Consider the following 27,807-nt stretch of genomic DNA (forward strand, 5'->3'; position numbering starts at 1 on the left):
TGTCTTAGTGATAATTTTGTGTGTATTCGTGGTCATTTTGTGTCTCTCCGTGGTGCGGTTGTGTCAGCAGGGAGTCGCTGACATGTTTAGTACTCCATTCATGAGTAAATGAAACCCTAATGCCTTTTTCTTTGCCTATGACTCTTTCAGTCGACTTTAAATGTGAGGTCATCTTTGGCCTGCCCTCCTAGGTCAGCCTGGTTCACATCTCATCAACAGCCCTTAACAGGACTTTTAACATTTCACAACTGAACTGAACTCCACTAAGGTCACGCATAAGCACTTCCACACACTCCTCTGCACACATTTGGATGAATTTACATAGATTTACATGAGTAGCTGTTAAACAACTAAACCTATCCCACGTTATGACACCAACCAGTTCCTCTCCCTTTCTCTGAGCCTCACCTGGGCTCCCGGTTCTTCCTCACTAGAGTCACAAAGGTGTCTATCTCTGCAGCAGTGATGTGTTTTTCCAGCAGCTTCCGGTTGTTGTGGAGCAGCGCTGTGATGGTGTCTTCTGCCAGCACGTCGTATCCTATCTGCTTCTGCATAAAGCGGAATTGTTTGGCTATATATTCCTGAAAAGAAAAGGAAACAGGTTACAGCTAAACGAAGGCCAGAGTGCCAGGGGTCACAGTGGAGCGGTCGTTTCCACCTACCTGGTTCTTCCTGTAATCCTGCTGGGAATGGCGTAATACTCTGTAGCAGAGCCTGCAAATGTGTCTGAACGGAGCGTGCCGTTGGTCTCCGAGCTCCTCCAGCCGCAGCATGGGGCCATCGCCACTGTCTGTGAAAGGGGCTTGGAGGAGTTTGAAAATCTGGGAAGCAAATGGAGATTTTTTGTAAAATATGTTGTCATCTTAACATGGTAAGACTGAGGTTGAAGACCAACCTGCTTCAGGATGTTCTGCTCTCTCATGAGTTTCTGTCTCTCTCTGTTGGGTTTGTTAACCATGATCTCCAAAACATCCTGCCCACTGTTGGGGATATCCACCACGAAAAAAACTAGATCCTCCAGGAGCTTGGTCACAAACCTGAAGAGCACAAGACAAGCAGAACAAGGCCATTTACATCCTTTGAGATCTAGAGCAGCTACATCAGTGATATATTGATGTTTCTTTATTACTACAAACATAACACACCATCCCCACCTACCTTCTCTCATTCTGTGTAATGGTGCCCCTTTCAAGCTTCCCAGCGATGGAGGCTAACACTTTACTCGCATCATTAGCAAAGTCTAAATCTCGCACTTCTGCTGGCGGCACCGGTACGATGGCAAAAGCCTCCTTGTCTTCTTTTATTGCCGATGTTCCAATCTGAAGAAGAAACCCAAATGATTGTGGTATTTCTTTTCAGCCATGCTCAAACATCCTTATCTAGTCATCAGCTACTCACTCGTAACATAACAGGCTTCTCCTCCTCTTTGTCGATGGGGTTGTTGGTGCTGTGGACCCACGTGTTGGTGCACAGGTGTCTCAGTCTCACATAGGAGCTCCTAGAAGTGACAGAGGAAAATGTCTCAGATGATTAAAAATTATTGAATCTAGCTGAACAGCCACAAGTAATGTCAAAGTGTCCTTTTCCACTATTGGACATGCCTTGACCATATGACTCAGTATCTACATTGTCCTTTAGTTGGACACTTTTTCTATTTTAATGGAGAGGAGCATTGGATTGTTTTTTGGCTTTTGGTATATGCAGAAAATAAGCTCTGTGAGAAACACATTAGTGATACTGAACACGTTTTGTTCAGCAGGATAATCTCCACATAGTGATTAAAGGTAAATGCAACAGACAGAAATAAAACCCTTAGGCTAAGCTATAAACTACATCCTGGATCCATGGCTTTGCACCACAACCGCTAAACTAAAAGGTGGCTAATGTCCTGCGTCATGACGTTCAGTCATTTATTTAGTCACTAAAAAAGGCTTTGGACATTCACGAGTTGAGTTATTTCTGACATACTTTATAGAAAATGTGAAAACCTCTTCAGCTTCTGTTAACCACAGACCTTATATCAGGCTTTAGCCAGAAACATAAAAAGAAAAAAAGGTTGTTTTGAGACGAGGGAACCGGAAGTGGTAATCACTGACTAATTTCCTGGGTTAAAAACTTATTACTGTACCAGTCTATACAGGCAACAAAAAAATACAAATATGGCCACAACAGCGCAATCACATGACAACACAACCTCACAAAAAATAAAAATAAACAACTGAGAGTGTGTGACCAAACCAAAGTTGCACAATAACACAAACACATTATCCGGTTCAGCAGACCAGCAACTGCTAACTTCTGCAATGTTATTTATAGTTTTTTTTATCAAGTCTGGTAGATTTAAATAGAGCAGAGATAGCAGCTTCCCGTCTGAAAGGGCTGTCTGACGGGAAGCTCAGCGGAAATAATCTGAATATAATGAACACTTAAACTGATGAGGCGGGAGGTTTAACTATGTTTTCTTCATACTGTAGGTGAGTGAATTGACCTACACTGACCCTGGGTAAGTTCCTCACACAACCGCACAACAAACATCCAAACTATTCCTTTAAAACGGTCCAATCCTCCAACACCCCTTCATGAGGCTGAGTATGAAAACACCTCCCTAGCAGGGGGCCAGTAAAAACAGTGGATCACAAAAGACAGGATGTATCACACATTGCATCACACAGGTGCATTTCATGAACACAGTCCAGTGTGTTCTGATGCATCCAACTGTATCCCTGGGAAGTAACACAGGAGCTGGATTTGTCAACACACTTCCAAGGTGGACACTGCAGCCAAGAGTGTGGCACTACAGATTAGCCAGTAGTGACCCCGTACAGTATCATCCCTCCTACTTTGAGTGCTAAACCTTTACACATAATAAAGTCTGAGCCAACGACGTCTTTCACACCTCTGCACGTGAGTGTGAGTGAATGGGTGTGTGTGTGTGAGTATGTTAAGCCTTCAGGACAGACGGCAGACAGTAGGCGTGTTCTTGGCAGGCGTTAAGTCGACGCCCACTGACGGTAACAGGCTTACCTTTGTGCACCAGGTTCTCAGAGGGTTTAATTAGTCCCCTAGCTAAACTTTGAAGTGCAGGGTTATTTCAGGTGGGAGTGGGAGGAGCTAGCAGCGTTAGCCTGCGGCGTTCAGACACGCACCTGACTGCATCACACAATGAAGGCTTTGATGAGAGGCGGGGAGAAAGCATCTGTTTTTATCTGATGCAGCCGAAAGGGACAAGTGTACCATTGTTGTTAGAAGTATACACAGAATTCTACCAACAAGAAAAACAGGAACAACACGAGGCTTTTTTTCAAGTATCATAAAAATTGCATCATGTCAAAGCACGTTTTAATAACCATCATGTATGAATGATTGATTGAGAGTTATGCACTAAAAGATAATGAATAATAATTACTGATTATTGTTTAGGCCGTAATTTATTTTCATTTGTGTACTGTACATAAAAAAGAGAGGATAAAATTACGATTACATTAGTAAACCATCAAGCAGTTTATTGCCACTTATTAATTTTAATGTAACGTCATTGTATTGATAAACTATTTTAAGTGTTTGTTCATCATTAAGAAATATAATTGAAATAGTTTAGGAAATAAATTGTAAAACTTCTATGAACAAACATAGATAAATAAATCAGAAAGCAATTAAAACGTTTTAATCAAAATATTGTTTATAGGTGCTTTAAAATATGTATTAACCATTTACAAGGTAGTCTTCAGTTTAAACTTCATAACAGACTTATAACATATATTTGTAGAGACAGTTGATAAACCAATGAATCATCTTTAAGCACAAGTAAATAAACTATAAGATCACATGTAGCTCTGTCAAATGTATTATTCAGTATGGCTACTACAAAACTAAACTGGGATTGAAGAGCAGATACCTAATCGAACATTTAACTGCAGGAAGATTTTTGTTGTGGGTTCACATCTATGCAGTGTTTACAGTTTGCCTTTCGTTTGTGGTTTTTCGCACAGTAACGTAACAACAATCTTTCATGGCATTGTGAGATGTCGTTATTTCCCTCTTGTGCCCACCTTCCATGCTTACTTTCAGCCTGATGTCAATGACTTCCTGTTGCATGCTGGGGGACTTTCCTTACTCTCCTTGGCTACCATCACAACATCCAGAGGTGACCGGTACATTTCCAAAGACCCACAACACGCATAAAACACAAAGGGGTATTTTACGCATAAATGAACACATGAACAATATAGACTTTGAGATGTTAAGTACGAGAGGGGATGTAACTAACTGTCTTTGGCTCCTCTCCAACTCTGTATTTTTTTAGGTTTTATTTTATTGTTCTATGTCTTATATAACTATGTTGCATTGTTGTAGGAGCTCTGGACTGCCATTTCTACTCTGTAGCTCCTCTGCATATGACATTAAAGCCTTTGAATGTAACTAGGTGTAGGTATCAGGTGGAAATACTAGACGATGAGAAGCATTTTTTTGTTCTACGTCTTTTGACCTTGTTTTTTATATATTTGAATTGTTTGGGAAAGAAATTAAACTTTGTAACATGCTTAACCGCACACCAAAAAGTGTCCGTAGAGACAAGACCAAACAAACCCTCAGGCTCAGCCTTCTTAGTAACCTTCCAAAATCCCCCTTAGCTCTACACATGAGTCAAATCCTCTCTACACCACTTTCATTTGTTGTAGTCTTGACATCACTGTGGTCTTTTTGTTAAGACAACGTGTTGTTGAGAAATTAATCACTACACCCATTTCCTTCCATATTTTCCATTAAATAAAGCAGAACCACGCTTCTCTTGTAGACACTACGTAATATTCACCATCCATTGTTAGCACTCCCAGGAAGGTGGGAACACTGGTTCTGGCCGTTTTCACATTAACACACTAATTCTGTAAGTACAGGAGGGAAGTGTATCATGTTTGTGTCCTTAGAGATCCTTGAAAGGACATCTCTGGGGTTGTATCAGTGCATACCCTACAGTAAAAGGTGGTTGGCACTCCCTTACTTTGGATTACTGCAATGCTTTGCTGTGGACTTGGCAGCAAAAATCAATATCTGTAGTGCAAGTTTATGCTATATTTAGAAACATTGTACTGCTTTACACCACACTGCCTTGACTGGTTTATGTGTAGGTTTTATTGAGGTTCAACTTACCCTTTAAAACACATACAGTCACACAGTGGTACTGCTTTTCTAATCAGCTATCGGCTTCAGTACAACATCACCTTCAAACAGTCAGACTATCCCTTTAAGTCATGATGTGACAACTGAACGATAAGTACATCTATAATGAACTGGGGCTCTCCAGAGGACTGAACTGAATGGTTGCTGATTAACTATACTGTACCTGGGCACCATGGAGTCCCCTCCTCTCAGAGTGGTAGGGTCCAGCTCAAAGATGGAGGAGATGTCCATGCCGTCGGGAACCGGCACCAGAGTGTACATGATCTTCTCCTGAGGAGCCCGCAGACGACCCCGTAGAGCTTCATTATCTGCGTCCAGCTACAGAAAGAAATCAAGCATTGAGAGAGAGATAGAAGGAGCAGAACATTTCATAAAATATATAAATCCTACCAATCCACAACCTCGATGAGGGCAAAGTTTTATGCATATTTTCACTTTAACCTACAAACAGAAACTTTCACTCCTTATTCGTTACTGAAACAAAGAGTGAAATATAATCACTACTGACTCTTGGGTCTCATTGGCAGTAAACTACAGGCATATCCTTGTTATTTTCAGTGTGGTCTGTCTAACACTGCCCCCTAATGGTGACTTTTATTGAATCAGCTGATATGAATTCCTTGGTGACACCCTGTGGTGAACTACTGCTACTAAAATAAACGAAAAAACAGCACAGATAAAAAGAGTGTGGTGGTTGAGGCTGCCAAAGAGAGAGAAATTGGACCACAAAGCAGCAAAGACAGCATGATATGTGCAGATTTTTGAGCTTATTGTATGGCAGTACCTGGAAATTAAACGGTGTAAAGTCCACCACCTAGAGCAGAGAGCAGAGATGCAGCACAGAAGGGAACAGATTAGATAGAAGAGCGAAAACCAGCAGAACAAAGTGCTCAGAGGAGCAAGAGGAAGTCTTACCGAAGAACGCTGCTCAGCACTCTCCTCCTCAAAGTCCTGACTCACCTGGAAACACACGTGCATGTCAAACATCCTCCCAAAAATCCTTTAAATTATAGTCACTGAACCAGGCATCCAAAGTACCTGTACATCACAAAGCTCTAAGTAGAACCATGTCATAGTCCTTTGCAGATAAAAACTTCAAAACAATTGACCTTAAAACTCTCTTTAATTAGGAGGCAGAATTCATATGAATCAAACAGATGCATTTCCCCGATTCCTAGACCTTTACCAAACTATACCACTCTTTTTCACATTCAAACCACTAAAACAAACCACCTCAAAGCCGCAAAGCAATATACATAGAAATCTAGATCAGTGAGTGGTTTGGCTTTTCTACATCATCCACCTTGACCCGACAGACCTGGACTCAAACCATACTGTACACTCTATATTTATCTATTTGATATTCCTCCCCTTTCACACTTATTGTACACATCATATCCTACTTCATATTTTGTTTTTGTTTATGTTTTCTGTACATTTTTTGTCCAAATTGTATATTTTATACTTTCTTTTAAATGCTATTTTATTTTATTGTAATTACATTGCCTTGTTTTTATGCTGCTGCAAAGACAAAAAATCCAAATTGGGATCAAAAGTTATTCTCTCTATCTATCTAACCATACTTTGGACACTTTTTTTTGCTGTGTCATGTGTGACATGTTGTTGTTGCTTCAACAGCAATCAACTTGTTATAATTTACTATGTTTGTCTGTTTGTTTCCTTGTAAAAACTTTTTGTGTAAAACAAATTCAAAACGTGGCAAAAACGAGTGGATTTCCTGCCACTACGTCAGCTACGCACTATATAAAAAGCTTGTGTCCAGAACGCATCGATACAGTATTTCTTAGTGTAAAAAGGTGAAGAAGTCGACACACACCTCTCCCATCTCCGCAGCCATATAACACCCTGTGGCCAGGTGCTTGAACCTGAACAGGCTGTTCCAGTAGCCAGCGCCTCCCCTGCACGGGTCATGGTGGACCACCTGGAAAAGGACATGGAAAAATCAGTCTGATTGCTACAGTATGTGTAATCTTCTCTTTGTGCAATGCTTATTTGTACTCCCATAATGTGAGGAGGATCTTTTGGAACAACTGAACTGGTTTATAGAAAGGACAATGACAACATGTTGTGCTAACCTCCACTTCCCACAATGCTTTGCTGCTGGTGGCAGAGGTGGCAGACTGCCGGCCGGTTGTTCTGAGGAAAACATGCTGGCTCTTCCTGTGGTCGTCACAAGTGAGGAACTTCTCCTGCTCTGCGTGGAACAACCGCACTACATCGCCCTGTCACACACACATACGAGTACAGCGTGAAGCAGATAAAAAGTTACATTTTGTTGGCATTTTTGTTCTCTTGCGATAAAGTTGATGATTTTTTCCGATCATTTCTTTAATAAATCTCATATACTGTGTTTAAATGTTCTGCATCTACATCTTCTTTAATGATGATGTGTTTCACAAAGATACCTGTAAAAATTGAGTATTATAAGATGATAAACGTACCCCTTTAAGTATCGTTTCCTTGTTGTCGCTCCATTTCATGAACAGAACAACTTTCCAACTCGTGTTGCAGTTGACTGAATTAACCTGACGGGCAAAAGAGAGAAGTGAGTGAACAAACCACAGATAATGATACTGTACCTTATGTATTTTATGCCCTGTGAGGCCTCATGTACCTCATTGCATCCTGTGTTGTCCACTAGCTGGTGGCTGCTGGCATGAAGAGGCTGACCCGCGTTCACAGGGTTAAGGACTACTTTATCTCCAATCACCACCTAGAAAAGCATACAAAATACACGGAACACATTTATTTTTTAGTTTCAATGCATCATACCCATCGAAAAGAATCTGTTAATGTTCACAAAAAACTCTAAACTCTAGAAACAAAGACTCAATCAGTGAAGGGCAACAGAAATATGTGAAGATGAAATACTGCTGCTGGAATTGGTCCTCTGTGGGGGATGGAGCACTTAAGTTCTAAAAGAAAAGTGTGTCACGTCCCCGGATACCAGCCATCGTTCTTTAATTCCCTTTCTGCACAAGGTGAACTCAACATCTCTTATGATGGATCAACCAAGCCTTAAGTTGAACACTAGGGGGAGCCGTTGACCATACTGTGTGAGAAAGAGGACAGGATCGGAAGTCCTAACCTTGAGCATCACTCACCAACCACAAAGGAATTTAAGCAGCAAGAATCAATAAAGATAAAAAGTTCGTCTGTGTGTTTGCTCACACCTCTGAGTTCACACGCTTTGAAGTGAACTCTGTACAAACCTGGAACTTAAAGGGGTCCTATTATTTCCTAGAGAAGTCCCGCCCCTTAGCCTATTACGTACAATGCATTTGAGTGCTAACCAATATGAGCAAAGAGTGTTATGGTCACGTTAAGTGTTTAGCCTTAGACATTATGACTGAAACAAACCACAAAAGGGCATTATTGTCTCCATGACTTGAAAGGAGTCCAATCGAGGCATTTAAGGCTTTGGGATTTTAGCCTTTGCAGACCATTTACATGCACTGAAACCTATATGAATCACTACAAGAGGTCCACAGGACTTCTGTGTTTTATAACCCTGTAAAAAGTCTAAAAATACATCGTTAATTTTTCCCACTAATGGTAATTAGTGTGCAGCCCACAGCCCGCTGCACCCACACTGTCTCCCAGGGACCGCAGCTTGTAGAAGGGCTGGATGTAGAACCAGGATCCCTCATTCCCCGCAGAGTCCAGAGTCACCCTCATGGCATTCTTCTCCAGCAGTGCAGGTAGGCGCTTGTTCACCGTCAGGTATTTGTTGCTTTTCAAGTGCAGCAACTGTTGGCAAAACAAAACTTAGGGAATAACATAGTTTCAGGAGAGATAACTATGACATAATACACACATTGGAACAATCAGAAGTGGGAACGATTATGAAAATATGTCAGTCTGGCATAACAAGACCCGAGGGAACACTCGACTGAAAAAATGAATCTCCGAATCTCTTCGGTATCTTTATTTTTTTTTAGAAGAATTCAAGTCCTCAAAAATGCCTTATCTTTGAATGCTTCTCATGACCTCTGTTTGTCCCCCCCCCCCGTTAAAACTGTTCCCACCCTGTCAAGAATAATCCAGCACCAGCAAGACTGGAATCATATAAACACTGCATTTTTTCAGGGGTCTAATAGCCTATTGAACTGAATGCCCAAATTAATCTTAATACAGGATGCCTGATGTAAGAAAAAAATGACCCACACACACACACACACACACACACACACACACACACACACACACACACACACACACACACACACACACACACACACACACACACACACACACACACACACACACACACACACACACACACACACACACACACACACACACACACACACACACACACACACACACACACACACACACACACACACACACACACACACAGTCTTTTCTTTACTGAGGAGGATGGATGTAATTATACCGGTAACCAAAATGTACATTAAATATTCTGCTTCAACACATATTTGTTGGTGTTTTGTTGGTGTTCATTTCTCAAAAGATATTTTCAGTGTGGTAAAAACATTTGCATCTCTCGTTGCTGCTTGATTTAAAAAAAAGAAAGCGTAGGACTGTTCCAAGACATTGTAAGCTTCATTCCAAAACCTAAAAAAGCAGCTTCAAATATAAACTAACTACTGTTTGTCTCTATCATCTGTATATTTTCTACTCTCTAATGGCGCTTTATTTCTATTTCTATTTTGAGTTGTTTATATTTTAGAAAATTGTTTATTTTTACATTTCTAATTGTGTGCAATGCCTTGTTTTTTTATGCTGCTGCAACGACAACATTTCCCGATGTGGGATCAATAAAGTACATCTTATCTTATTCGGAGTGGCCGGTTCCTTTTCTCAGAACAATTAACAGACTGTGAGGAGATACTCACTCCATGTTTGAATAGGCGCGTGTCATCATTAAAACATTGGAATTAAAACGACTGTTAAAAATAAAACTATAACGGAAGTGTTAGGACCCAGTCTGTCAAAATGGTAGGACAACAAGCAAGTCTAATCCACCACCTAAGTGCACATATATGTGTTATTGTAAATATTCTTCTCTCTTTTTGCACTATTTTATTTATCTTATTTGCACCATGTATGTTGAGTTGTTGGAGGAGCATGGGATATAAGATTTTCATTGCCAACATATACGTTGTATATGCTGTGCATATGACCAATAAAACCTTAAAACCTTATAGCTGTTGATTTCCTTTGACAACCCAGGAAACAGTAAGGGGCTCTCTATTAATAGAATGACAGTTCCTTGCAACCAGGACTTCCTGAACTGTTTGTATTGTCTCTAACATCACCGAGCAGGAATGCGAGACCGTTCCTGGTTTCAGATTATCTCATACCTGTGTGCAAACCCGGAGCAACAAGATAAGGAATTACAACGGAGGACTTTGAAGCAGGCCTTTGTGCTGTGGCGGTTATTAAAAACACTTCTCCGATTAAAACAGAATAATAATTAGATGGTGTCATTTTAAAGTGCCGAAACGTTGATCCAAAGCACCTTATCTCACAGGTACCTGAACGCACCTGAATGACATTTCCATACTGGATGACTGTTCCCAGCAGTTTGCGGTTTTCAGACTCATTCTGCTTCTTCTCGAGGTCAGCGGCATGCTAAAACACAGAGCAGGAAACACAGATGTTCAAGGAAACCGAGGGCATTCAATAAGATTTCCAGAAAGAATGATACTTCACATAAATACAAGGCTTCAGGCTTTGTGTCCTTACTCCATACAGCGTTATATGCAACATAATAAACCCCGTAAAGCAGACAAAGTAAAAGGTGAAGAGGACCCTCACATGGAGTTTGGTGAGGAGGAGTGTGTCAGTGGTGCTGTTGCCTCCGGGTTTCGCCGCCTTCCAGAACTGTTTCTGTGCCGAGTATCTGTTCATAGGACACAGTTTGAAAAGGCAGTCTGCGGATAGAAGACAAGAGAAAGGGAAAGAGTCAAACAAACATCATTTAGAATCAGTGTGTGTGCATGTTAATGGTCTGGAAACCCACATACTCCCCCCCAGCCTGAAACGCCTCCTTTGTTTTCTTCAGTAACATAATGAGATCAATACCTAGCTACTGGGTCTACTCGTTTTTTTTTTTGGAAACCTGAAGCCGGTTCATGTTTCCTGCCAAAACTTTGCGGCTTTACTCAGGAATGCTCATTATAATAATAGAGTAAATACAGGTAGTCTTCCAGGTGTACTTTCTCACCTCCTTAGCAATAATAGATTGATCTGTGCATGTCTTTGTGCTCAGAAAAATAGAACACGCCCAAGAAAGTGCAAACGTTTAACAACAAATGAAAGCAAAAGACGATAAAAACAACGATTCAAATAGATTCAAACAACCAGCATGTGCCTCAAAGACGGAAATATGCTTATTTGTACTCGGGGTTTAGCTCTATTCTCTATAATCTTAAAGAATCACCACCACAAGGACCTAGTATAAATCACTACACAGCATATGAATGTTTCATCAATTAGTCCGTGTCGCCCTTTAAGGTAAAGCGTTATGCTAACTGGTACAGGGAACCTGGCGAGCTATAACCGGGCTAAATATAGCCTCTGACGCTCTGTTTCGATCCGAGTAACTGATCACTGGAACAGTTGAAAGGCAGTCGGGTTAGAAGACAAAGAATAGGAAAGAGTAAAAACTCATTAGATCATGTGTTCATGTAATTCTCGAACGCTAAATATCACATACCCCCAGCCTGAACGCTTCCTTTGTGGTTCTTCATATATGGATCATATACTACTGGTTCTATCGATTTTTTTGAACTGAAGCCGGTTCACGTTCACCCAAAACTTTGCGGCTTTAAGGATGCTCATTATAAAAAAGTAAATCCAAGGTAGTTCTGAGGTGATACTTCTCACTCCTATAACAAACAATCCTAATATGTGATGTCTTTGTGCTCAGTAAAAATAGACACGCCAAGAAATGTCAAACGTTAACAAATTTGAAGCAAAAGACTGATAAAACAACGATGTTCAATGATTCACAACCAGCCAGTGCCTCAAAGCAGAATGTGCTATTGTATCGGGGTAGTCATTCTCTATAATCTTAGAATCACCACATCTGAAATGCGGTCATCGCAAGAGTCTCCGGGGTTACCCATCATGGACCGGGAGGTGTAGGACAGGCAGAGAGTAGGCCAAGGACTAATGAAGGAAGTAGGGCACTGGAGAAAAACGCTTCTGATGAACAATTGAGGTTATCGGAAAAAAGGGGAGAGGAATGAACTGGGACGTATGTGTTTTTATTGAAAAGATGATAAATGATGAGAAAATGATGGTCAATTCATCTAGTGGTTATAGTAAAACCATCTTTAAAGAAGTCCTATCACGCTTTTAGGGGTTTTCCCTTTCCTGTAGTGTAATATATAGGTTTGTGTGCATGTAAATGCTCTGTAAAAAGGTAAAAATCCCTGTGTTCCCTCCAGAGGAAGTTTCTCTCCCATTCTCCCCGCCTCTGCCTGAAATACCTCCATTGGACTCCTTTGTTTACCTCCAGAACAGAGTGACATCACTATGTAACACATTCGCTTCTATTGGGTAGCGCTCCAACACATTGTACGTGATAGATGAAGGGGCGGGACATCTCTAAGCGACGACAACAGAGCCAGCCAGATAACCAATCAGAGCAGACTTGGCTCTGGTTTCAGACAGAGAGTGAGAAGTGGTGCTGCAGCACAGGCAGGATGAGAGAAATAGAGCTTTATGACATTAATGTGTCCTCTTTAATTCATTTTTCCTTTAGTAGTCATTGTTTTTTGTCAAAGATTAACAATTTAAAATTAGAGCACTTTTAGATTATAGGAGAAGCTCTTAAGACAAACCCCAACCAAAAAACACCTTCATCACTCAACACTTCTTCTCTGTGTGGATATAGTCATATCCCAGTTTGGTGGATATCACCCAGCCTTAGTTTAAATGGCTAAACAAGCTTCACAGAAAGTACAATCCAATTGTTCTAATCGCTGTAGCCTTTAGAGCATACCTACACATTCAACTGAGCAGACCAGCAAGCAGGTAGTAAACAAGTTCATGTAATCACTTCCTATTTAATATAGCAGGCTATATTTACTATCCTTCATCGTATAAACTCTTTGATCATGTAGAAATGTTGCCTGTCAAAGCTGGAGAAGCAATATGCTCTGGGACTGGCTCATCTAAAAGTAATGCAGCCATCATTGTGTTTAAAATCCACCTGTGCTTTTCCTGCTTTGGCAAAATGTGCATTGTGAGTGTGAAATGTGTCTACTATTAATTAACGACTAAAAGCCCACAATGTTTGTCCCATCATGTGGATGTGAACGGATTTTAGTTTGTCACTTCTGTGCTTGATTTCTGTACAGTGAAAAAGCGGTATGTGTTTTCAGAACAGACGTTGTCACAAAACTGCAGAATAATCCTCTCCTCCATCTCAGAGATCCTTCATTGCACGTGAATTTTACAGCTTGACTTTGACTAGTGATTGTAGAGAAGGTATTTCATTTGTATATAAAACTGTCACGTTTTGGTTAACAAATCAATGACACTCATATAGTAGATAAACAAATATACACAATGTCAAAAATCATGATTATTTAAATGTGTTTCCATTCATCTTTTATTTGTAATGTGTTTACTTTCATTTTTCTAATTATTGTTCATCTTTGTGTTTACTTTCATTTGTTTTTCCACTTTTCTGGTTAAATGTCGGAAAAACGTTTCGGTATATTAAGCAGAAAAACATTTCAACTTTAATACGCAACAAAATCTACTTTAATTTCTCAAAGCAACGCATTGACTCTTAGTGTATGTTAGCTGTATATGCAAGCGTTGTGTACATGTGTCTGCTGTATTCTGAGTAGCTTCCCAACTTTGCAACATATTTCTCAGTCCTGTCCTTCGAGCTGAAAGACATTTGATAATTTAAATGTACTTTTGCAGCGCTCTTTGCCTGAAAAGACGGCTCACCTGGGTTCTTCCAGTTTCCTATTATAAGTCTCTTTCCGAACATTAAACAGGTCTGAATAACTTCTGTGGCTCGACAGTGACATGTGCCTTTGGCGACTCTCCGAGTTACTCTGGCTGTTGTCACATAGTTGATGAACCTTTAGCCAATTGTTCACTGTCAGGTGAGCTGCAGCACTTCGTTGTTGTCCCTGAGCTGAAGTGTGCTATTAATACTCAACCAGGATGTTCTGGTTCACTCATTAAGACTTAATAAGAGAGGTGGGATCAGTCGTGTCCTCACACTACCCAGGAATCCTTCGAAAACGGATTTAACTCAGAGAGGCCCGATTATGCTTTTGGGTTTTTTTTTTTAACTTTCCTGCAGTGTGTTATATGAGCATGTAAATGGTCTGCAAAGGCTAGAAGGAGTATGTTTACCTGGGTAACAGTGATATCCCTATGTAAAACTTGCGCTTATAGTGGCGTTTCAGACAGAGGGGGAAACGAGCTGCTGCAGCACAGGCAGTTTGAGAGAAATAAAGACCTTTCTGAACATTAGAGCATGGAGACATGTGACAGTATAGTCACAAAACACAAACATGAACCTGAAAATGAGCATAATATGTATTCTTTAATAATAAATGTGGTAACTATGTTCTTAAATAGTAGTTCAATAGATATAATCCAAACAACATGAATAGAAACAGTGAAACGTGAGGGGCGAAGCATTGTTCAGTGTTGCATATCTAACTAGTTCTACGTTATGTTCTGCTTTTGCTTTGTCATGGGAGGACTTAAAGTGCCAATAGCACCTTTATTCTGGGTTACTGTTAGTGCTGCTGTCTGGTGTGAAACCACAGCTTTGAATATGATTTGAATAGCTCAGTTAGAAACCAGCGAGAGTTTCATTTCATGCACAACTGAAGGGGTAGTGTAAGAATCCATACAGCAGTGTTACCTGGAGTATAACTGCTGTTCATCCAGTCTATGAAGTCTGTGTGGTACTGAGAACTAGCATGTATGCATCTGAATGCACAGGGTGGATACAGCCAGCAGCAGGTAACAGAGTTGCAGCTGGCATTTGTCCCTTTAGAGCAGGGGTGTCCACACTTTTTTAACAGAGGGCCACATACAGAAAACGACATGAAGGGCCACTCCCTAGAGGTGAGGTATATTGCCTCATAAGTTCAGTTATAAATGAGCAAAATCAATCGAATGTAGGTACATGTAGCTTGATACTTGACTATGCTTTAAGAATATAAACGGGCTGCATCACAGCTCTCCTTAGGGTTTCTTTTATTTTGTTGGCAGCTCATCACATAAAACAGGAGCCTCAGTTTGCTTATCATAAGGGGAAATAGGAAGGGTTTGTTTCAAGCCTGTTATGGAAATAAGTGATTGGGCTTTGTTGTTATCAACTAAGATTTGTTAGAAAATGTTTTCAACTTTAAATCGACGGAATTTACTTGAAAAGTGGGCTTATGAACACATGAATACTGCCGTGTAATATATGTTTGTATATACATTTAAGAAGTACAGTACAAGACAAGCAGTTTCATTTGTGGGCCATATTTCATTATACTTTTTGAAGTTGCTGAGGGTTTGGACACCCCTGCTTTAGAGCATGAGTTGTAGAAAAATATCCTAACTGCTTGTTTCTGGGATAGGTGATACCCAATCCTCCTATAACAGAAGCAATCCCTAAACTCATAGTTGTGTCCTATCGTATCTAAGAAATGCTCACAGTGAAAGGGATTCTGGGATGCCTGCATCTACCGTGTTGTTCACGAGCCTGCCAGGCCCGTGGGACAGGGGGGAGTTTCTTGTTTGGTAACTTATTTGCATATTACATCGAAACAGAGAATCGTTTTGAAACTTATGACAACCAATGAAAAGAAGGACATACTACATAAGCACGGGGGAGCTTTCCTCGAACCGATATCAACACAAGTTCTTTGTTTACACTTTATCACATTAGAAAACACAATAGTCTTTTTCAGGGCTGCCTCTGGCCAACTTGGGGCCCTAAGCGAAATTTTGATAGAGGGCCCCCCTCCGGTCCGTAGACAAAATTCCCATCAAATTAATACTTTATTAATATAGTTATGATTATATATATTATATAATAATAATAATAATAATAACAGAAAATAGTTCTATTACTATTTATAATTGTAAATATTATTATTAAAAAGGTAAAATCCAAAGAAAACTTGCTTATTAAGGATTTTAAAAATGTTATTATCCCGCACGGAGGGGAAAATGTGGCATAAGATAAGGCCCTGCGCACTGCGTGTGTTCTGCGTGTAGGGAGGGGCAGCCTTGGTCATTTTACTGCTTTCCAAACTCATTTCTATCGTCCCATGGACAACCTTATTACTCCTAAGTCTGGACGTTATCGCGCTTTTGTAAAAAAAAAACAATGAGCGTACTAGTTTTTTCAGAATTTCCAAGACATCCATGAAATGCACTCCATTCAAATCTAGCCACGTTTGTCGGTAAAGCTATAACTTTAGTGCCATATGCATTTCCGAACGGATAAGGAATGGACACTGTTGTATTCACCGTATATAACCCATCTTTGCAGCAGGAGAATAGAGTAGTGACTATGAAAACAAAAAGGTAAAGAGAGATGTTGTTTTTGTTTACTCCATCTACCCCCTGCTGTGCCCCAGAGTTTGTAACCTACTTGTTGCTCATGATTTGGCGTGATGAATAAAAAAAGGATGCTTTGTGGTTAATAAGTATTGCAGAAAGCAAATTCCAAGAAGGTAAATCCTCAAATTGACCGAACGAAGGACGAGCTTCTCACTTGTAACTCTGACATAGTTAACAATAATCATGTTGCCCCCTCCACTGGTCATGCATTGATCAGGCTCCAGCAGGGCTCACTGTGATGTTCAAACACCAAGGTAGCCGTTTTGTTTTGACAGTCGTGTTAGTGTTGTCTCAGTTCTTGGAAAAATCCATGTGCAATAATCCCATTTCCAATAAAAAGCCAGACTCTGCATCTGTTATGAACCGACGAGCGGAGCACTGGAGCTGAACACTCACCTCATGCTGAAACACTGAACCAATCAAACCTGCATCACACACATCAATAAGTCAAGGTGTGTATATCACAGATTTGACTCCATGCTTTAGAGTCAGCTCTGTGGTATCTATGTGTAGAGGCTTTACTTTCAGACGGTGTCGTACTGGACCACAAAATATTGAAAAATTCCTAATTAAACACCTTTGAATCTGCTGCAATCCGATGTGACAATTACCATTCAGTTCAGCACATTTCTGCCACAGTCTCAGCCAAAAAGGTATTTTATTCCATCACTAATGCTATCCTCTCCTTCACCTACGCTAAGGTAGTGTCTCCTGGGATATGTGGAATTCATAATAAGGGCTGTGCAAGGTGGAGAAAATCAGATATCAAAATATTTATATTCAATATATTCACTTTGCGTAAAAAAAGAGAGAATGCTACTTAGTTTTAACCAAGCTGTGTACTTATTTTACTTTATTTTAATGTCTCTTTATTTAATATGTAATGTTACTCTTTTAATTGTTTACCTTTTATCTCTATTTTATTTCACTTTTGCTTTAAAGCCCATGTCCAATAAAGGATTTCTGATCAGATCTTTGGTCAAATACATGAATAGTGTGTTACAAATATATAGTCTATTGGCCTTTAGTGCTTTCACAAAGTACTTTCTTTATTATAAATATATTTGAATGTTTATTTTTGATTCATATAAGACAGTTATGAGAATGTAAAGACTAAGTTGTAAAGCCAAGAAATAAAAATCAGCTAGAAGAGTCTAGTAAGTTCAGTAATGATATCGCTGTAATGCAACCTCTATCCCGAACTCAGATGCAGGACTGATACTGCCTGGCCAAAAAAAAAGGTCACCCTCTAATATTCATTGGACCGCCTTTAGCTTTGATTGCGGCACGCATTCGCTGTGGCATCGCTTCCACGAGCTTCTGCAACGTCACAACATGTATTTCTGTCTTGCATTCATTTTTCACCAAGATCTTGTATTGATGACGGGAGATTCGGACCACTGCACAAAGCCTTCTCCTGCACATCCCAAAGATTCTCAATCGGGTTCAGGTCTGGACTCTGTGGGGGCCAATCCATGTGTGAAAATGATGTCTCAGTGTCCCTGAACCACTCTTTGACAATTTGAGCCCGATGGATCCTGGCATTGTCATCTTGGAACATGCCCGTGCCATCAGGGAAGAAAAAAATCAATTGATGGAATAACCTGGTCCTTCAGTATATTCAGGGAGTCAGCTGACCTCATTCTTTGGGCACATACGTTGCTGAACCTAGACCAGACCAACTGCAGCAACCCCAGATCAAAACACTGCCCCCCACAGGCTTGTGACCTTTTTTTTGGCTGGTATGAGAAATGTACCAAAGGCTCTTCTAAAACATTAATGAATAACTTCAAATAAATATTACTTGACTGAACTTAAACATTTTCAATTGAAATATAAAAGAAATATTGAGTGACATAACTCTACTGCTGTTTTGTGGAAGATTTGACCTTTGGAAGCTGAGACGTATTATTATTTTTAAATGTATACACTTCTTTTTAGGGGACAGCAATGTACTAGTACGTTGAAAATAAAATACTCTATTAATGATACATTTTCTATTGACTTTTCTTGTGTAGGGCTCTTCTCAGTTAAGGGCCCTTATAATCATGTTAAGTCTCCCCCCCCCCCCCATACACAACTGCACCCCTGAATACATGCAAATCAAGGGGTCAGGAACGCTGAGACAAACCACCAACAGAAGTGCACCTGGTCTCCTCCAAAACAAAACATTTTGTATTTTTAGCGACAGAGCTGCTAGCTAATCTGTGCGACTCACGCTGTCAGGTTACAGCCGGTTATTAGACGTTAAGGAGTAATGACAGGCTGCTGTCACAGGCCTGATACTTAACTCCGCCTGGCACTCGGCCTGGAATCAGAAACACTCCTTGTGGTTAGGAGACAAAGCTAAGGCTCCAACAACAAAACTTGCTCAACGAGGCGAGTTAAATATAAGAACGTCTGCTCTCTGGTTGGGGAATTCTTCACCCTAGGTTGTAAAATGAAAATCTGTCTTTATCGAACAGCTAGAAGTGCGCGGTAAATTTACAATGAATGTTTTGGCAATTGCATAGAGACTATTATTTAGGAGAGCTCTGTTCCTGGTTTTACAGACTTATTTAACCATTTGAAATAGAATATAGCATATGGACTTCCTCAAAAGGAGTCTCAGTGGGGTTTTAATATGAAAAAGGGGAGTTTGCATAGAGGCTACATCCAACAAATATTAGCCAACTATGTCAGGGAGCAGTCTAAAATGTCCCTAGTTGCCCTTTTGTCAAGCCAAATAACCCCTAACTTCAAGTATTTCTGCTTGTCTAAAGGCATAAGTTGCTTCAAAATGAAAAAATATATACCAATACTTAAATTTATCTCATTGTTTTGACAAAAAAATGACCCTAATAACCCTTATTATTCAAAGCTAGTAAAGGCATGTTACATGATATACAACTAAGTTAGTTCCACAGTCAGTGAGTCTGTGTGTGCATTTTCCTGCTCCTTGTGATCATCAATCAAGAGGACCAATTACGACGATGACAGGGAAATGTTGAATCCTTCTTTGTTTCCGAGAGAGAAAAGAAAAAGTCAATTTAATTTCATAACATTTGGAAAGTGCAATGTTCCAAGTAAATGGAAATTGGCAGTTGTGTTATTTCACTCCTGACTAATTCACTTAAGACCTCCTTTGGAAACCTGCCAACATATATAGAAATGTATTTGCTAGGAAGTGGCAGCCAACTTGATGCACTTAGTGGCTACTATATAAGCTACACCTGTTGTCAGCTGGCCAGATAATCATATATTTCTTTTAAGACTTATGACAAGGTCAGAATCTGCCATTAAACGGCACATTTTATCCTTCCTGTCTTATGTCAAACAGACAGATGTTGGCTGTGCAATGCTGAGCCAAATGTCCTTTTAAGCCATTTCTTTCCCAAGTCAGTACATCTGAAAGCAACAGAGTTCATTGTTGCTTACGAAGTGCTCATGGCTGCAGTCAAGCTCTAATTTCAGATGCATGCCCCAAACCAGATAATATGCAAATGTAGCTATTACCATCTCAAACCGGTGCCAGGATCACAATTATTTCCCAACACAGTGAAGCACCTTTTAGTGGAAGGCGATAGCGAAATGAAATCGTGGTTTACAGTCGTCTAAGAGCACTCTAAACAAAAAACGCCTTTAATAATTCAAGCAGATCTGTACAAGAAATGGGCCTTTACCCAGCGGAGCCACTCAATCTACTGTTACTTTTGAGTAAAAATCCAACAGCACGAGAAATCAATCCGACCCAAAAAAAACCTTATGAAATGCAATCATCTACAAACAACAAATCAAAAGACACACAGCAACCTACTGAGATGACACACTGTTAGCCTGTTACTACAGTATGCTCTTTACTTGCCTTAAAGGGGCCTATTACTCGTATTCTCAGCTTCATATCTGTATGTTGTACCTCTACTGTGACATGTTTACATGCTTTAATGTTCGAAAGGGTCTTTATTTTTTCCTCTTTTCACCCTCTATCTGAAGTCCCAGTGTGCTCTGATAGTTTAGCTGGCGCGCTTTGCTTTGACTCGCTAACTACTTAGAGATGTCCCGCCCCTTAGCCAGTGGCCAATAGAGGCGCAAGTGTTACATAGTGATGTCATTATGTTACGGAAGTAAACAAAAGGATTCCAAGCAACAATAACTTTCACCTTAACTGCAGAAAAAAGAAAACCACAACAGATACAGCTATGATACTCCCAGTCCTGACCAGCTGAAAATCCTGATATGTACTGTTGATTTCAAGATCGAGTTGTGAGTGATTGTGAGGCCTTACCTCTGAATTTCTTGGGTGGGTTGTTGAGGTCTCCAGTGTCGGGTTGCACCACACATCGGTCATCCACAAGCCTGGGGACACAGCCATCATTATGATGAGTCAGTCACTCAAGACGGGCAATTAAACACACTTTCAAACACTCAATACAGCCTCTAAAAGCATGATGATACAGTTAGAATTATTGTGCTAATTATGCTATGAGGTTAATTAGATAGAAGTCCCCTTAAAATCTAATATCGTCTACTTTTCTAGTAAGAAATCGAAAGGAAGTATCCAATTACTAATCTGATATACTTGAGTAATTGGGACCACTACAACATATCCAATCACAGGAAAATAACAGACACCAGAACAATGACCACGTATGTTTAGAGCATTTTAACATGGGATAGGTCCAGGGTGTTAATATTGTTCCAGCTTACTGAGACAAATGGATCGAAGCCGTTGTTAACAGTATTATTAACACCTGTTTTGTCCTGCTATCATAATGTTGGAAAAAGTCCAGCTGTAAGTCACATAAATAGCAGGATTCACACTTATTTCATTGTATCAACAATACACATCACGTTGGAGACACAGGCAAAGTCTCATCTAATATTTAGGAGTTGGCAGCAACTCGCCAAGACATGAGTTCAGCGGGATAAACGTAACCTTGTAAATATCTGCAACATCACTGAAATCATGCCAATCACCTCACGGAAGGAGGGTTTCTGGGATAAATGACGCAAGGGGAACAGGTTTCTTGTAATTTCTGCTTAAAATGTAATATATCGGGTGTTATGAAAGGATATACGTCATGAGAGAAACTCTCAACCAAGGAGTGAGAGGTGGAAATAAAGATTTCAGAACTGGGTCACAAGTAGATTGTAAAATCATTGTTTCTAACTTAGGAACCAGGTCTTTTTTTACCTTATCATATCTACTACCACACCTTGTATCTACCAATATCAAAATATGCAGGTAAAACATTCAATCACAGCCAGTATTTGAGGGGAAACCCACAAGAGTACTATCAGATAGTAGGGCAACACAAAAACAAAACAAATCAGTAGGACGCGTTGGCCAGTCAGTAACATCTTTTTATAGCTCATGCAGTAAACTCTGCACTGCAGAAGCTCTGTGATGCTGAGGGAACAAAACACATCGGTGTGAGACTCTCCTCTAAAAAGGAAGGAAGAGTCATAGCCTGGATCGTTCTGATGCACCGATGGGCCAAGGTCCAAAAAGGGACAGGAGCCTCAGTGGGCATCTGTGTCCAAGGTCAAGAAGAAACCTCCTCTCGCATTCTGGGATACAACAACATGGCCGTATACGGAGTGGATTAGTTGTGATAAGATATTTCTCTAAACTGAGCTGGACTTTTCTCAACACTATACATTTCACATTCATATTTAATTGATATGCCATTCATTCTTTAAATTGTGTTAGCTGTAATTTGGTTCATCATTGTATTCATGGTCAGACAGTTTACAGATTGTTCTTCTGTTTTATTTTAAATTATATTTTGAGATGATAAAATGTTATGTTTGGTTAATTTCTACTGATTACTTGATCAGTATTTTCCAGCTGGATTTTTCCAATGATGTGCAATGCCTTTGTTTTAACATGTTGTTGTAAGGAATCAAAATTTGGGATCAACAAAGTTATCTTTGTCTTATCGTAAATATTTTTATTTACTGATTATCATTTTTATTATTACTACATGCCCCCTTCCGAAGCCTAAAAGGATCCTTCTTGGACTTTCTTCTGTATAATCAATTACTTTTTTTTTTTTATTACAACTGATATTTTAATGAACCCAAGCCAGTGGAAGAACAAACCCCTGTGTACTTTTATTGAGTATGCCACTTATCCACTTTAAGACGCAGTTTCCCTTTTTTTGTGAGTATGTATTGTGTGTCGCACAATGTTACACATTTTTTTATTCATTAGTGTTCTGAATCTGAATCTACTTAGGTGACGCTTTTATCCAAAGGGACTAATGTAGACATCATTATCGTAGACGTGCCTACGGGAGCTAATTGGGGTTAGGTGTTTTTTTCCCAAGGACGCCTTGACGCGTTGAGGGGGTGGGATCAATCCGGTGATTGGTAGACTCCCATCTACCCCTTGCGCAATAGTCGCCTGATTAATTTCTATAAAGATCTTTTAGTATAGCCAGAAAATAATGTTTTTGTTGCATTTCAAATATGGAGATGAATTTCAGGGTTTAAAAAGACACACCCTTGGACTTTCTGAAACCGAGCTGGAATTTGTTGACTATTTCCGACACATATTAACCAAAGACAACAGTTGGTTGTAGTCCCATCTGTATCCTATCCTCCTAGCATCAACACACATGTGGTGCTATCCTCAGTTAACCAGCAGCGGGGAGGGTGGCTGCAGTCATCTCTCGGGGGACACATCCAGTATGCTCACAGCCAAAGAAACACCTACAGTACAGTAACACAACTGAGCTATTTATAGATACATCCTCTAAGCTCGCTCACAGCGAGGGCTCACAGCAGAGAAGGGAGGATGGGGGGTGAATTGATTACTAGGCAAAACAACACTACAATAGAAATTTGACAAATGAGCTCTGTCATGGTGGCAGTCCTCAAAGCTGCTGTTGCCATGGTGGGTGACGCAATCAGTAAGCTGGGAAAGAGCGTGGATCATGAGAGCAGGCGAAGAGGAAGAGGAGGGCTCTGCACAGGGTGCTGTGAAGGGTGGTAAATAGAAAACTGACATGGCAAGGGGAGGGAGATTGCATCACTCAAAAAAAAGGAGAAGGAGGAGAAGAGCACATTAATGCTGTGCCCTGATTCACCTTGCGAGAAGAAAAACAACAAAAAAAAGAGAAAGAGGAAAGGCACGATATAATCGAGCCTGATATATCTTACATTTATTTCTGTAGCCTTTTGTTATGTTACTTGTTGTTACTTGTTACGTTACACTAATTGTAGGCCCAGATTAGCTCCATTTGCACATAATGAGGGAGGAAGGAAGACGTCAAGTATAGTAAGTGGTGCTCAGCATGAAGCAGAATGAGGCTAGTTAATTTGAGGCCAGAAGGCCAGCTGAGCACAGAGTGTCGACGTGAACAGCAGCATCCATCACCTCTCAAATAACCTTTTACGTTACATATTTACATTTGTTGATGCTATCGTTCGGTATTCTGCAACGTATACCACCACATTAAGCGCTCTTTGAGTACAGTCGATCTACATGTTGATTAACTGATCACAACTACACAATTGTACATGGAGTCACTGACTTTAAGGTTGAGAAAACCAGTCTGTTTCTGCTTTAAACGTTCCAAATGATTTTTCTACAGTTTACTTTTTCAGATACATCCAAACCTTCCAGCCCTTTTAACATGGGACTACAGGGCGTCGCTATTTTACAAAACATGTCCACAGTATATGGAGCTGCCAACTGTGTTAAATATGATCCTAAAAATATAAGAAATTGGTCTAAAAAAGCTACACTTTTACAAAAATATTAGATAAGTGGTCTCAGCTTATTACTGTGGGCAAAATAAATACTTTATTCTGAAGAGCTAAATTCAGTCCAGTTACATTTAGCAGAGATGGTTATTAGGGCTGTTAGTGCTTTTTCCCACATTCATACATGTATAACCTGTCTCCTTTTAGAACATGTTTACATGCTTCAATGTTTGTCAAACACATTATTTTTCTCAAACTATCTGTGTATACGCTCTGTGTGAAACTTTGTTTTGGCGCCTGTCTCTTTAAGAGCCCCCTGACAAAAAAGCATACACCCCTTTGTATTGGATTTTAGTGTTCTTGTCTATTTTATATAAATAATATAGTGACAGCCTTTTCCTGTGATACTCAGATGCGGCTGCAAAGGAAGGGAATGCAAAAATATGAATGTTTAATCTTATGCTTTCTGACCGAGGCGACCCACAGAACATTTCACAATTGTTGGGTAGGATATTAATCCAGATACCCAACTGTATGTGCACTTAAAGAGGTGACATTTCATGATATGTCCTCTATAAAACATAGTAAGGTATTCCGCAATCATTCGTTTCCATCTTTATCAACAAACTGATGTGGATCTGCTAAATGGTTTCACTGAAATTAGATCACATAGCCTAATGTTCACAGCAAAATGTGGAGGAACAAATGAGTTATGTTTATTTACATCCATAATACTACCCCAGCAATTAAACCAAACAGCAACCTGCAGATTATTATTGTATAAGACAGGGGTTTGTTCTGTATTACAGTTTAATACACATCACACCAGGGTCATATCCAAGACAGCTCGACAGCGGCTCTTCAGGCTGCGGAAGTTCAACATGGACTCCAGGATACTCTGCAACTTCTACAGGTGCACCATTGAGAGTATCCTGACTGGCTGCATCACCGCCTGGTATGGCAGTTGCACCGCCCTCTACCGTAAGACTCTACAGAGGGTGGTGAAAACTGCTCAGCACATCACCAGGACGGAGCTGCCATCCATGAGGACCTCTACACCCAGCGGTGTAGGAAGAAGGCCGGTAGGATATTAAAGGACCCCCATCACCCCAGCAACAATCTGTTCTGTCTGCTGCCGTCTGGCAGACGGTACCGCAGCATCCGGACCAAGACCACCAGACTCAGAGACAGTTTTATACCACAGGCTATAAGACTGCTGAACTCTTGAGCTCTGTGAATGTCTACTCACATCTGTTTATAGTACACACATACATATATATATATATTATACACATCTGCCATACATATCTGTTTATAGTACACATATCTATATATAATACATATCTGCCATATACATCTGTTATACATAATATATACATCTGTCCATACCTCCTCATTCAACAGTGTAAAGTGTTTAAATACTCTCAATGTATTCCACATATGTATATATTTCACATCCTCAAATCTTTATTGTTGTTATTGTAAATATTCTTCTCTCTTTTTGCACTATTTTATTTATCTTATTTGCACCATGTATGTTGAGTTGTTGGAGGAGCACGGGACATAAGATTTTCATTGCCAACATATACGCTGTATATGTGCATATGACCAATAAAACCTTGAACCTTGAACCTAATAGTTGTGTATTCTGCACAGGGAGACCAATCCTGAGACTCTCTCATTCAAGCTCACCTGGACTCCTGTGGCTGTAGTGGAAGGGGTTTTGACCCTCCATTAAAAAAAACATCAAAGCACACTTACCCTAAAGTGCTGATAAATCCACTGGTGGAGCCCTCGGCATAAAGGGAACAAACGTCCCCAATATGGAGGAAACTGGACATCTTGTCCGACATGCTTCTTCAGGTGTGACTGCACCTGCAAAAGATTTACATTGAAGGTCTTTGAAACAGTCAGTACATAAAGTGGTGCTCTATCAGACATCCTTATTACATATGTCCCTCAGCTAGTCAATTAGGTCATCAACATAAAATGAACCACTCACTCTGACTTAAGTGTCCATCTATGGTGTAAGTCCCAAATGTAGATCATTGATATGATACAGGATGATATGCCTGAGGATCCACTTAGTAAGGAGATGATTAGCTGATTAAAAAACAAAGGAAGAGTTACGGGATATCCTGCATTACTTCTAGGACACTGACTTTGCTTCTGATGGCATTTGTTGTCCAGACCATATGTTTGTTTTTAAGCCCATCCTCAGAGCACCACCTACTGTAAGACCACAAGTAACAATTGCAAGAAGAATATCAACATAAACTCAAAACAGTTTCCAGAGCTAATCTTTCCTAACATGGGCTATTTCTCTTTGAAATTAAAGGTAATACTCAAAAAGACATAAATACAATATGTGAGTAATTGTAAACTGCTCCACTTTCAGCTTATTCAAGTTGGACATATGTGTATGAAACAAATGCATACCTGGCTTCCCAGAAAACTAAATTAAAATGTCTCTGTACACTGAGCTATGTATTGTTAGCTGTGTGAAACCAATAGACCTACATGTACTGTACATCTTAAATGTAGGTCACCATCCTTTAGTTTGTGTCCAGGTTGACATAGAAAGTAACTCTCTCTGTGACAGACCCTAACACAACTTACAGAGGTCAAGTGGTCAATAATAATGCTCTCAACTGGAGCATAGTTAAAGCTTGACATATGGCATACAATTAGTTTGCAGCACTACTATTTCAAAGAACAAGTCATTCAAAAGGAGGAAAGCATAGAATATGCATTTTTTTAAAATACAATATGATGTTATTTCTGTATTATTAATTGTCAGTATTAAGCTGAAGGTCTTACCAACATTTAGATGCTCCACGCGACCCCACATAAGTGTAACACATTCACTACATGAAGATTGTAGTAGAGCCCCTTTCCCACAATGTGTAATGGCATTTAAACATCTTGAGACACTGTTTCCTGTGATGCCAAATGAGACACAACCATGTTTCTGCTAGCTAAAACTAAATGTCATAACGCCTTGTTTCACATACGACCTGCAGCATAACAACAGCAACAAATGAGCGCGTGGGCTCACTTCCTTGACAGGGATGCTCTCAGCTCAGTGACAAAATGAACAATGCCCGAGCTGGAAAACTATATTATGACTGTACCTGGCAGAAAAGAAGGCGTCAAAGATGGACGGAGAGAGAACCGTGAGAAGAAGTGGGTCAGCACAGGATAATTTCCACCGCGCTATCCTCGGTTAAGTCCATGGTAGTGAAAGCCCAGGTGAGAGCAGGCTGAGTGGCGTTATCTCTGCTGAATGCGTCCTCGGCAACAATCCGCTTCTTACCTCCTCCACATGTCACCCAG

The 27,807-nt window shown here is 40.1% G+C and overlaps 1 protein-coding gene across 11 annotated transcripts in view; it reads right to left on the bottom strand.

The window, feature by feature from the left end:
• Positions 1-27,768, bottom strand: part of LOC134882989 (inositol 1,4,5-trisphosphate receptor type 1-like) — a 99,507-nt gene extending 71,739 nt beyond the window's left edge. For 7 of the 11 annotated variants that reach the window (XM_063911059.1, XM_063911051.1, XM_063911058.1 and 4 more), the window contains exons 1-18: positions 27,606-27,768; positions 26,233-26,346; positions 21,044-21,114; positions 10,987-11,102; positions 10,714-10,800; positions 8,791-8,949; positions 7,814-7,912; positions 7,641-7,724; positions 7,275-7,421; positions 7,016-7,120; positions 6,094-6,138; positions 5,963-5,992; positions 5,342-5,496; positions 1,399-1,498; positions 1,159-1,319; positions 896-1,037; positions 663-821; positions 409-581 (exon numbers count right to left, since the gene is read on the bottom strand). In XM_063911059.1, coding sequence (XP_063767129.1) covers positions 409-581; positions 663-821; positions 896-1,037; positions 1,159-1,319; positions 1,399-1,498; positions 5,342-5,496; positions 5,963-5,992; positions 6,094-6,138; positions 7,016-7,120; positions 7,275-7,421; positions 7,641-7,724; positions 7,814-7,912; positions 8,791-8,949; positions 10,714-10,800; positions 10,987-11,102; positions 21,044-21,114; positions 26,233-26,324 — 1,925 coding nt within the window. In that variant the 5' untranslated portion in view covers positions 26,325-26,346; positions 27,606-27,768. Of the gene's footprint in view, positions 1-408; positions 582-662; positions 822-895; positions 1,038-1,158; positions 1,320-1,398; positions 1,499-5,341; positions 5,497-5,962; positions 5,993-6,093; positions 6,139-7,015; positions 7,121-7,274; positions 7,422-7,640; positions 7,725-7,813; positions 7,913-8,790; positions 8,950-10,713; positions 10,801-10,986; positions 11,103-21,043; positions 21,115-26,232; positions 26,347-27,605 lie in introns of those variants that run through there. The other 4 variants (XM_063911060.1, XM_063911056.1, XM_063911053.1 and 1 more) reach the window with 2 other exon arrangements.
• Between the last annotated feature and the right edge of the window lie 39 nt (positions 27,769-27,807).

Source organism: Eleginops maclovinus, chromosome 20 (assembly GCF_036324505.1).
Source record: "Eleginops maclovinus isolate JMC-PN-2008 ecotype Puerto Natales chromosome 20, JC_Emac_rtc_rv5, whole genome shotgun sequence".
NCBI lineage: Eukaryota > Metazoa > Chordata > Actinopteri > Perciformes > Eleginopidae > Eleginops > Eleginops maclovinus.